The sequence below is a fragment of the Rhinolophus ferrumequinum genome, chromosome 11 (genome assembly GCF_004115265.2).
Source record: "Rhinolophus ferrumequinum isolate MPI-CBG mRhiFer1 chromosome 11, mRhiFer1_v1.p, whole genome shotgun sequence".
In the NCBI taxonomy this organism is placed as follows: domain Eukaryota; kingdom Metazoa; phylum Chordata; class Mammalia; order Chiroptera; family Rhinolophidae; genus Rhinolophus; species Rhinolophus ferrumequinum.
The window spans coordinates 80,263,147-80,274,249 of NC_046294.1; the positions used below are offsets into that span (position 1 = coordinate 80,263,147).

The 11,103-nt window shown below is 40.3% G+C and overlaps 2 protein-coding genes across 3 annotated transcripts; one reads left to right on the forward strand and one right to left on the reverse strand.

Annotated features, from left to right (window-relative positions):
• Window positions 1-1,908: 1,908 nt before the first annotated feature.
• Window positions 1,909-5,772, reverse strand: FDXACB1 (ferredoxin-fold anticodon binding domain containing 1). The gene is made up of 5 exons (XM_033120410.1): window positions 5,565-5,772; window positions 5,174-5,330; window positions 4,117-4,320; window positions 3,802-3,960; window positions 1,909-3,433 (listed from the first exon to the last, which is right to left on the reverse strand). Exons 1-5 carry the CDS (start codon window positions 5,734-5,736, stop codon window positions 2,254-2,256), a joined length of 1,872 nt encoding a protein of 623 aa, XP_032976301.1. The 5' UTR covers window positions 5,737-5,772; the 3' UTR covers window positions 1,909-2,253.
• Window positions 5,773-5,846: 74 nt separating this feature from the next.
• CFAP68 (cilia and flagella associated protein 68) lies at window positions 5,847-9,241 on the forward strand. 2 transcript variants are annotated; one of them, XM_033118845.1, is made up of 4 exons: window positions 5,847-6,219; window positions 7,896-8,126; window positions 8,635-8,701; window positions 8,950-9,241. In XM_033118845.1, the coding sequence occupies exons 1-4, from the start codon at window positions 6,178-6,180 to the stop codon at window positions 9,123-9,125; spliced, it is 516 nt and encodes a 171-aa protein (XP_032974736.1). In that variant the 5' UTR covers window positions 5,847-6,177; the 3' UTR covers window positions 9,126-9,241. The 2 variants fall into 2 exon arrangements, with proteins under 2 accessions (XP_032974736.1, XP_032974738.1); XM_033118847.1 differs by lacking the exon at window positions 8,635-8,701 and having other exon boundaries at window positions 8,950-9,039.
• Window positions 9,242-11,103: the final 1,862 nt, after the last annotated feature.

Sequence of the window (11,103 nt, forward strand, 5' to 3'; positions counted from 1 at the left end):
GTGACTGCCATTGCTACTACAGCATAATGGTAAGCATTTTACAGTTTTTATCCTTTTTAAATTGTATACTCATAACACCTTGTTTTATCAAGAAGGAAACTGAGGCCCAAGGTTGCATAGTTAGGAAATGGTGGAGCCGTATACTAACCCAGGTCCAACCCAACCCAGGAGCCGTAATCCAGACCAGAACTTACTACAAAGCCCATGCTCTTCCAACAGGGAGATCAGGAGAAAGCTCTTGATTTCACATGGGCATTTTTACAAGTATACAGGCATCTAGATAATATCATGCCTGTGACTCCCAAGGTTCATTCACCTGTTCCTGACACTGTGCCCACTCCCCCAATCACAGAGCTCTTCCTACCCTGTGGTGCTCTGTACCAGTAACTAAAACAAGTTTATAGAGGGAATGCTAAACTTGACAGGGTCTCAGGTTGATTTCATACTAAAAATTTCCAAGTATTGAAAATGGTGATTGGTGATATTGCTCAATTCCCATGTGCAATTATTAGTTACCAAGTTTGGACATCCCAGCCTAGCTACATCTCTAATTCCATCTCCTCTTCATTTCACTCTTAACACCAGCCCCTCTTTGCCTCTAACTTGGACAACAACAGCATCCTTACAGGGATCGCCTATCTCAAATTCATCCTGTGCAGTTAATTCTCAAAAGCACGACTCTTGTGTCACTTCCTTAATCAAAACTCACATTTTTCTTATTGCTTGCCAAATAAAGTACAAACTTCTTATTTTTGCATTCAGTCTTTCATGAACTAACTCCAGCCCCACCTGCTTTTCTAATCTTATCTCCCACTACCTTCCTATACACATTTTACATTCCAACTAACTAGCTTGAAAAGTGCCCCAAATGCCCCCTTATCTATACCTCTGCTCATATGCCCTCTACTTGGAGTGCACACCCTCCCTTGCCTAACAATCCTCCTATGAAATCCCTGCCTTTAAGATCTAGCTCAAATGTAACCTCATCAATGTACCAGGCACTATTGAGGATAAAAGAAAGCTGTAAATCACATTATATACCCTTAATTAGTTTATAGTCTATGTGGAGAGCTAAGCAATACATGTGTCCATAAGAGATCCCTTGATTCTTCATTCCCCAAACTTACTCCTATGCCGGTTTTCCCATTCATTAATGACACTCTATTCTTCCAGGTGCTCAGGTCAAAAAACCTAGGGATCCTTCTTGATTCCTCTATTTCTCTAACTCCACACCCTCCACCCATGCACGTATATTTAATTCATCAGCATGTCCTTCTAAATATTACCCAATCTAACAACTTCTTACACCCTGGTCCAGGCCACCATTATCTCTTGTTTGCAATATCATAATAACCTTCTAATTTGTTTCTTTGCTTCCATTCTTGCCTTCCGATATGCTTTTCTCCAAATACAAGAATAAATGAGACAGTTATTTCCTTCACAACTTTACAATACAACTCCAATCAATGGAGCCTAACTATTAACAGGAACATACATGAATCCACATTAGAGTACCCCATTCTTCAGTCCTGGGCTGAGCCAAGCTCACAGTGTCTCTTAGAGATGCTTACAACAGAAGGACCCAGAATCTAGGCAGGCAAACTTTAGAGTGACTCGCAGTTGAAAGATTACTGTGAAAAAAGACTAGAGAAGGAGTACAGTAACAAAGTGGCAGAAAGAACATGGGCTGTATGTAGAATCAGACAGAGCCAAGTATGAACTCTAAATCTGACACTTATTTCCATGACTTTAACCGTAGTCAACCACAGAATAAAAATAATGATGATACCAACACTAATTATGGAGCACTTGCAACTTACCCAAGCTAATAAATGTTGGTCTGTGTGACTCTAAAAACAACTCTTATAAATTCATTTAGCGAAATGATACTATAAAGGGAAGAGAAAATGACAGTGTGGAAGATGTATTTTAATATACATACAATGAGCACTCAAGTTCTACTGCCTCTTTAGCAATAGAACATCTAAAGTACAAGATGTTGTTTTATTTGTTTGTTTTCCTAGCCATTACTCAGGATCAAAATACTGCACATCTCCAAAGATCACTAATCACATTATAGTCTATAAGTTTAAGTGACTGAGTCACAGGTATCCTTATAATCAACAGTGGGTATGGTCACAAGGTAAAATATTAAAAAAAAAAAAAAAAAGTCCAGAAAGGACTACCAGTTACAAATTGGTCTTTTTCATCCCACACCCATGAGGATCACACTGTGGAAATGAATTTACTAAACTACCGAGGTGTCACATGTAGTCGTTGTTGAATCTCTTTCCTAAACTGGGACTGCATTGATGTTACCTGCTGCTGGGTAAGGGCTTTGTCACAGGTCTGGTAGGTCAATCTATAGCAGAGACTGACCTGTTCAGTCTTGGGATGCTGAAAACGACTGAGGAATTGTATGGATATGACAGTGTCCTGGGACACTGCTCGGGCCACAGTATGAAACTCTAGTTCATCAAATCCTTTTTTCTCGTCTAACCAAAAACTAATATCATGCACAAAGCATGGAGGACATAGGGAATAGCTTTTAAAGGGTTCTATTTTCCCAGGAATAAAATTATTCAGGAAACGTTTATCAAAGGTCCACAACATCCTCCAGTCAGAGATACCCCAGACAAGCATGGCTAATAGGTCCAAGTTCATAGACACAAACACAAAACCCTGGTCTTTGTGTATAATGCTTGTAGCAGGTGTGGTGACAGATCCAATAATCAGATCCTTGGCAAAATCTGGGCCAAAATTATGAGACTTCACATTAATCATATAATCTTTCCCATTTGGCTGAAAGACAAATTCCACTGAACTGCTCAGTTTAGAGCCCTCCGGAAACGTCTGAGTCAGAAAGCTATCTAGAATGCCCTTCAAATGATCCAGTAGTGACTGAAGACAGCCATCCTTCAGATTTTGATTAAACCCAAGGATAAATAAAGTCTCATGAAATGCTGGCATTGTAAAAGGCAAGATGAGGCACTTCCGAAAGACAGGTCCACTGAGGATGTGCAGAGTACCTGGGAGGAAGTCTGGTGCTTGAATGATAGCCTGAACATGAACTAGCAGAGATGGTCTGAGGCAGACCTTGGCTTGGCCATAGATTCCTTCACGAGCTTCTTCCTTACCATTTCTTCCAGGGCTCTTGGGAAGGCTAAGTTCTGAAAATGACTCTAAAAGGTCCTCCATGTCTTGTGTTGTCCCACCAATTAGGGGCTCAGAATTTGAGTTATCCTCAAGGAGATTAACCCAAAAGGCTGCTGAGAGATCACAGTTCCAGGAAGTGAGAACACTGCTGCCTCCCTGTGGCAGCAAAGGGAAGGAGCACGTCAGCCTTTTTAGAGGGAAAGCTTTGCCCAATTCAGCAATCAGTTTCTCATTTATGGTTTTGATAGGATGACATGAAGATGCTTCTAGGAAACCCCTGTTTAAACACAAAATGACATTTTTAACTTAAAATAATAAGTAATTATCATTAGCTAGAATTAAAAGTACAAATAGTTGAATAAAAAAGAATTATCCTTAAGTTGATCCTGAGATGAGATAAAGAAATCATCCACCATAAACAGAGAAGTCATGTGTTTCAGAATTCTGACAGCCATCATCTCTACAATATTCCAGAAAATATGACAATTTTTAATTCTAAACAGGGTTATGGAGGCCAGACTGACAAGTATTCACAGCACTAACATCATAAACAGTATATGTAGCATTCATTCAATATATGGTTGCCATCAAGCCAATCGGGATACAGCTAGAGACCGAAGTGATTTCTGGTAAAATAACAGTTACCTGTTCAATTTTCCTGCAAGTGCTTCTGGTTCTGGAAAGGAAAACCACCTGCCACCCAGTTTGATCCTGAAGACTCTTGGTTGCAAACCTTCAAAGGGTAAGCTCTGGGTGAAGATATGGTTCACAGCACCTTCTATGTGAAAGGACTTATCTTGACTCCTGGCAAAATAAACACCAAGTATGAAGTCTGTCATTAAAGAAAGCAAGTGTTTCTAGAAATTGAGTCAGAAAATTGGCAAAGAAAAAGTTTGCCTATGAAATATTTTTATCATTAGTGAGAGAGATGAAAAGGCTTAGACTTCTGTTATTACTTACCTATATCCAGTGCACTTGTACCCTGGCACAGCCTCACAGCTGAAGGGATGCACATCACTTAAAATGAATCCCCCCAGAGCTGCCATGGCAACCACTTGCCAACTGTTGTGCCATTCTCTTGTGGGATTATCAGCAGGAGTCCCACCTTGTCCTCTACACAATGCCACATGGACTTCTCCTTCCTCTGCAAGAACCTCTGCACAGCTAATGAGGGGAGGGGGACACCAGCCATTTATCAGAAACAAGTAGAAATTAGCACAGGAGTTAGCTGTATATACATGGTTTGGCTGTGAAATAATTAAAATTCATCATACCCATTTGCAAAGGTCTATTGGACTTCAAACATGCAAAGAAAGTAGCTGGAAGTAAATAAGAATATAAATTCAATGTTCAACTTATAACTGATACTAGTGGCTGACCAGGTAGTAACCCAACTTGGTATTTGCATTGTTCATCTACCGGTATATCAGTGTCTGCCAAGTTCCTATACGTGATTCACTGATCAAGCTGTTCTTCCCCTTGGAGAAAGTTGTTCTTTTCACTGCTCTCCTGCCTATTAAAATTCTATAGTAAAAATACTAACTTAAAATACTGCCTCTGTAAAAAGTTTGTTAACAACTATGATCCAAAGAGACCTCCAATTGTATCACGTCGTCGTATAATAGTGTTAAGCAGTGTTTTAAGTTCACAATTTTATGAGGTAGTCACTGTTAATACCCTGTTTATAGATGATGAAAAAAAGGATTAATACCTAAAATCAAACAGCTATTAAGTGGTAGGTATGGATTTGAATTCAGGCAGTTTGGCTCCTAAATCCATAGTCTTAGCTATTAAACTATACTGGCTACCATTATTTTGCATTATCAAAAGGTGGTCCTCCCCTTACACGTCTGACTTTCCAACTAGATTGTGGGTTCATTTGGAGCTTTATACGGTATTCTCTCTAAACCTATCCTAGTAATTTACACACGTATGCCCAATCTCCCATACTATAATGTTTGAGTGCAGTAACTGTAATGTAACCTTAAACATTTTGTGAGTGCTCGCCTTTCCTCACCTCTGGAAAAACCTGGCAAGCAGTTCCCTGTTCCTAGCTACTCCAGCTTTGCGTCCACAGTGCGGAAAGTTAAAATAAATTCGATCAAACTCCCTGTCGTGCAGTTCAAAGGCATCTGCCAGCTGGGTGCAGTCCACACCAAAACGTATCTTGGCACCTGGCACGAAATACAGGCAGGAGGATGTCTTAAGACGTGGAACCAGAGAAACCTTTCCCTAACCTGAACCGTGCGAAACAACCCAGGTTTAGGCACAGAGCCGGCTTTCACTAAATGACCGCGGGACGTTCAAGAGCAATCCCCACGTTGCCTGAATCCCCAAGTGCCCACCCTTTCCACTTTGGGCCACGCGGGAAGCTGGGCGGGGCTTCGCGGAAGGGGTGGCCTCACTACCTCGCTCGTGCAGGCGCTGCAGGTTCTCCCGGGCCACCGGGTCCCGGGCTAAGTCGGTCGGATGCTGGAGGCAGGTGGCGGTTAGACTAGTGCTCGGATCAAGGGTCTCGCTCAGAGCGGCGGCGAAGGAGAAATTCCCCTCCCCAACCAACAGGAGGCGCCGAGGGGCCATGGCCTCAACTTGCTCCCCGCTCGCGTCCTCGGAGGCGCTCATTTATTACGTCACTTCTTTCGCGGGTCGCTTGCCACCCACTCTTCATCCGTCGCTTGTTAATGACGCACCCGCAGCGCCTGGTTGCCTTGACAAAGGAGTACTGCGACTTCCAGGGAGGAAAAGAACCATGCATGCAAAAGCGGGCCGCCGACCACGCGGCCCTCTCAGTCCCCCACTCACTCGGGAATGTCAAAATAAATGCCTTTTAGCTCGAGGACTGCCTTGAGCGACTTCGTTAAACCTGCATGAGGTCACAAGTGAGGCGAGTCCCAAGTGAAGGAAGCGGGCCAGCGCTGAGGCCAAGCAGAGGTTAAGTTGTGTTCTTCATGTTCGTGTCACAGAGGATTTTATAACAGTCTTCAGTCTCATCCGAGACTGCTGCCCATTGACTGCTGCCCAATGGCTGCTGCCCATTGTCTCAGCAGCTCGGAATTGCTCCAGGTGCCTCTGTCTTCTGCCTTTTATTTATTCAAGAAATACGAATGCCTGTTATGTGTCACTATGAGGGTGGTTAGATATGTATAAGGATGAGCAAAATGGGGTCTATGATTTCACTGAGCTTGTAGTCTGGTGAAGGATACACAACAAAAGAGGCAATTCAGATATAGTGGGATGCCGTGCTATGAGTGGAGTAATTTCAAAAGGTTTTAAATAGGAAGATGACACAGATTTTCAAAAGTCCAGCTCTCTTCTGGAGAAGGATTGGAGAAGAACGAGGCTGATGGCAAGATCAGATAGGAGGCTACTGCAGTAATAGAGACTAGGGCTGATAGTGATCTGAACTGGATCTTGGCAGTAGAGACGGAGAGTAGTGGACTGATTCAGAAATAAACAAGACCTAGTGATTTGGATGGATGTAAGGGGTTAAAACAGAAATCAGAGTCAAAGATAAACCACAGGTTCCAGGAGTGGACAACTGAGTGGATAGTGATGTCTGTCCTTACAGTCCCAGGACAGTGTCACCTTGGTCTACAGTCTGAGTACTAGGCCTGCTGGACTTTGTGGGACCAGCTACTCTTTAATCATCATGCTGTTTGTTGACATCACTACATGCATCTAGCTTCACAAAGGCACGTGATGTGAGGACAGTTGCTTTTAAACTTATAGTATTGACTTTGTCCCTACCTGTGGAAAGATGGATGGGTGGTGACTCCCAAATCATGGCCGTCTGTTCATGGTGATCTGTTGATCCACATTATTTCTTTGCTTGGAGAACTGGGAGAGCCAGGTTTGGTGACATCTCTTTTAAAGAACATGGACCAGAAGAGTAAGGTTTTCTGTTACTCTCCTATAGAATCTTCAAACAGAAGCTGCTCAGCATCAAATTACTCTGCTTCGGGGAAGGTATTGTCCTACTCCTAACCCAAGGGGCCAAACTTAATTTTTGGACAAAAAAAAAGAAAAGGTTAGGCTTTTGATTTCTATCAAAAAATTGAAATTCAGACATTGGTCATCTGGTATGTGCAAAGCACTGTTGATTGGGAGGGCAGGCAGAAGGAGAGGGTGTGATAATGAATAAAACACATCCTGTCCACAAGGATGTACAATTCCGCATAGGGGATTCAACACATACTTCAAGAACTCTTAACACATGGTAGAAAGTTATAAATACAGAAAGATATGAACATAAGTTCTGTGTGAGACAAATGAGAAGTTAACGAGAGAAGGCATATGGAATAAATGGCATTTGAACTGGGCCTAGAAGGAAGGAAACTATTATTTAGTGATCACTTATTGTGTTATCTAATTTTCCAACTCTCGCTCCTCCCTGTTCTCTTTGACTATAGCAATACTCGTAATCCTTAAATTCCTACATCTCTAAATTAGCTGAACATTTAGCTAGTTCTCCATATAGTATTGGGTGTACTAAAGTTCCTTCCCTTTTTGAGGGGTAGTATTTAATCTATATAGTAATCCACTACTGCTGAGTGAGAGGATAGGTGAAAGGACTCGTGGACCTGGAGAAAAAGAAACAGAACTACAACAATTAAATTGGCGGGAAAGCCTAGATCCATAGGAAGATGTGCTTATATTATGCTTGGCCAAGAATGAGAAAGGGATGCCTCTTCTGCTTTCTGGTTTGTGCAACAAGCTTTTCTATTCTTACCTTTTCCCAGAGACAGTTCCTCACCTGTTTCCTTGCAAACCCACACTATGGCAGCCTCATTAACGCAGACGGCCACGCTGAAGTGTGGACAGATTGGAATGATATGTCCAAGTTTTTCCAGTATGGATGGCGATGCACCACTAATGAGGATGCCTATTCAAACCGTACCCTTATGGGCAACTGGAACCAGGAAAGATACGACCTAAGGAACATTGTTCGGCCCAAACCCTTGCCTTCCCAGGTAATCCAGCTTTATTTCCTTCTGTCAGCAAAAGACATACCAGTGGCCATTTGAGAGGCAGGAATCTGATAACTTCCAATGCTGAGTTCTTTCAGGCATCTGTTCAGTGAAGTAGTTGGGGGTGGGCAGCAGTCCTCAGCCTATCCCACTTTACTCTCAAGTTGAATATTAATTATTGTAAGGTAATCAAAGGGTGGGTAGTACTCTTTCTCGTGCTTCTGTTTAAACTTTATTCATCTACAGAAAACATATAATGTCTTCTGACTCAGGCTAGCCTTTCCCCTGGTCCTTATCTACCTAGACTTCTCATTCATTTGTGTCTTGCCCTTATATCTCTCCTAAACAAACAAACAAACGTACAACGGTTATGGAAGTTAGTAGGACATGTAGGACTCTAGTCAATCTAAAATATGACAGAGCCTGTTAGAACTCGTGTCGCTGTGTCTTTTATTTCCCAATATTGGTTATAGACTCCTATTTTTTTTAACCTATTACTTTTTCTTTCCAGTTTGGACACAACTTTGAAACAACATATGGTACAAGCTTCAACAACAAAATGCCACTTTCAACCCATAGTAGGTGGACAGTTCTTTCTGATTTTTATGTTCTTAGGACCCAACTCAGGCCTAGAACGTAGAAGGAACTTAAATAAAAGTAAACTGAATGAGTGAATAAGTGAATGAATGAGTGGACGATTTCTGTTTTCTCAATTTGGACAGGAGTCACTCTCTATTCCCTCAGAAATAACAGTGAGATTGGCTACCAAGACTCTTTGCTATTGACTGATTCCACTTGTTTTTGCTTCTCTTTTCTCCTCTCTCAGGATATAAACGAGAGCCTCACTGGTTTCCAGGACATCAACCCGAGCTGGATCCTCCTCGATACAAATGCACAGAAAAGTCAACTTACATGAGTAGCTATTCAAAACCTCAAGTTGGGCATCACTGTGTGTGTGTGTGTAATCAAAATAACTGCCAATTTCAGGGTCCAGGAATCTAAGAAAGAATAAGAAGCCTTCATTTTTTCAGAGTAGAATGTTGGAGGGATCAAATTCTAAGCACAACCAAGAATTTAGCAGACTGTAGCACAGTTTCACTCTCTGAATAAATAAAGCACAGAAAATGTTCTCTATCCCCCCCTTTTTTTGGTTTTAACCAAGATTTAAATGTAAAATTTAAGTTGATTACATCTACTCTTAGTTCTACATTAGGGGTGTTGTAGGAGAGCATTAAAAAGAATTATTTCTAAAATCTGCAACCACTCTGCACTTCCCTGCCTTCCATCAGTAGCAGAACTACAAAATCCAGTATGACTTAGGTTACATTTGGCTAGATGACTTCTGGGCGTGAGCCTGGTAGTCATGGTGTTATAGTGTAACTTTATTGTGATCTTAATAAACATCCCTCTTAAGGACTAGGAAAAGAAAAATAACTTTTTTGATTATTATAGAAAATTTAAAACATACAAAAGTAGACAGAATGTTATAAAGAACTCCCATCTTCAAAAAGTTATGACCAATTTTATCTCCCCTATCTACTTTCTCTATTTTTAAAAAATTAATTTTGGGGCAGGTCACAGAAATTACATCATTTCTTCTATTAAGACTCCATTTATGTTTCAAAAAGTTAAGACTGTCAATTTTTGACTCCCCACAAAGATCACCACAGAAACCTATTGATCAAACAAGCGTGAGTTATTAAACCTGTAGCGAGGAACATCAACTTGACAGTCTTGATAATGATTCAAAAGGGGAATGTTAGGGTAAGGTATTTTCAGAAATTCGGGATAAGGGCTCAGTTGGTTTAAGTTTAAGATGGGTCTTTCAAAGTGGGGGACTGATAGGGATTGAGAAAAGGTTGTGATTTATTTAGGATTAGTGAACACAGGGAGACAACAGTCTTAATTTTAAAATGGCAAAACTTATCAGTATTTTCCTATTTTTTTTTTGTCTCCTGTTTAAGATGACAATATAGTATATATTACCTCCCAAGCCTTTATTATTTTATGTTATAGATATGGAATTTATGTTGACTGTGATGTTGGGTAGTGACTAAGTTTCATTTTTGTCTATATGTCTATCCCAGCGTTAGTTATTGAAAAGATATACTTTCTCCACTGCTCTGCAATCAACTGTCTGTGTACTCTTAGTTCTGTTTCTGCATTCTCTATTGTATTCCATTGGCCTAATTGTCATTCCTTATCCTATCTTAGCTATAATGCCTTAATTATCTCACTATCTTAATTACAATAATTTTACAAGCCTTAAAATCTAATGGATCAGATCCTTTTGCCTTGTTTTTGACCCTTTGCAGTTCCATATAAATTTTAGGATCATCTTGTCAGTTTCCACGGAAAGATACTGTTTGGATGTGATAGAAATTGCATTGTATTGTTAGATTAGTTTTAGAATTTGAGTTGTTTCTTATTAATTTTAATAATTCATTGATGTGTGTTTTTGCGATATGCATACTATTTTAGAGGCACATATTTTATGTTTATGTGTTATATATCTTATTCTATTCTCTGTGTATCCAGCACAATTTTTTGTGATAAAACTATACATAACATAAAATTTATCATTTTAACTATTTTTATGTATACAATTCAGTGGCATGAAGTACACTCACATTGTTGTACAATCCTCACTACTGTCTTTCTCCAGAACTTTTTCATCATCACAAACTGAAACTCTGTACCAATTAAGCAATAACTCCTCATTGCCCTTTCCTCCCAGCCTCTGGAACCTCTATTCTATTTTCTGTTTCTGTGAATTTGCCCATTCTAGGTACCTCATATAAGTGGAATCATATAATATTTGTCTTTTTGTGTCTGGTTATTTCACTTAGTATATTTTAAACGTTCATCTATGTTATAGCATATGTCAGTTTTAAGACTGAATAATATTCCATTCTATGTATATGCCACATTTTGCTTCTCTATCCATTTGCTGATGGACACTTGGTTGTTTTCACCTTTT

What these genes read in the sequence shown, in the direction of transcription:
- CFAP68 (XM_033118845.1), top strand. Translation starts at nt 6,178, where the DNA reads ATGGCTGCTGCCCATTGTCTCAGCAGCTCGGAATTGCTCCAG. An exon ending in GCAGCTCGGAATTGCTCCAG is followed by an intron (nt 6,220 to 7,895) that starts GTGCCTCTGTCT and finishes ACCTTTTCCCAG; the next exon opens with AGACAGTTCCTCACCTGTTT. An exon ending in AATGCCACTTTCAACCCATA is followed by an intron (nt 8,702 to 8,949) that starts GTAGGTGGACAG and finishes CTCCTCTCTCAG; the next exon opens with GATATAAACGAGAGCCTCAC.
- FDXACB1 (XM_033120410.1), bottom strand. Translation starts at nt 5,736, where the DNA reads ATGGCCCCTCGGCGCCTCCTGTTGGTTGGGGAGGGGAATTTCTCCTTC. An exon ending in TACAAGTGCACTGGATATAG is followed by an intron (nt 3,961 to 4,116) that starts GTAAGTAATAAC and finishes TTATTTTGCCAG; the next exon opens with GAGTCAAGATAAGTCCTTTC. An exon ending in CTTGCAGGAAAATTGAACAG is followed by an intron (nt 3,434 to 3,801) that starts GTAACTGTTATT and finishes GTGTTTAAACAG; the next exon opens with GGGTTTCCTAGAAGCATCTT.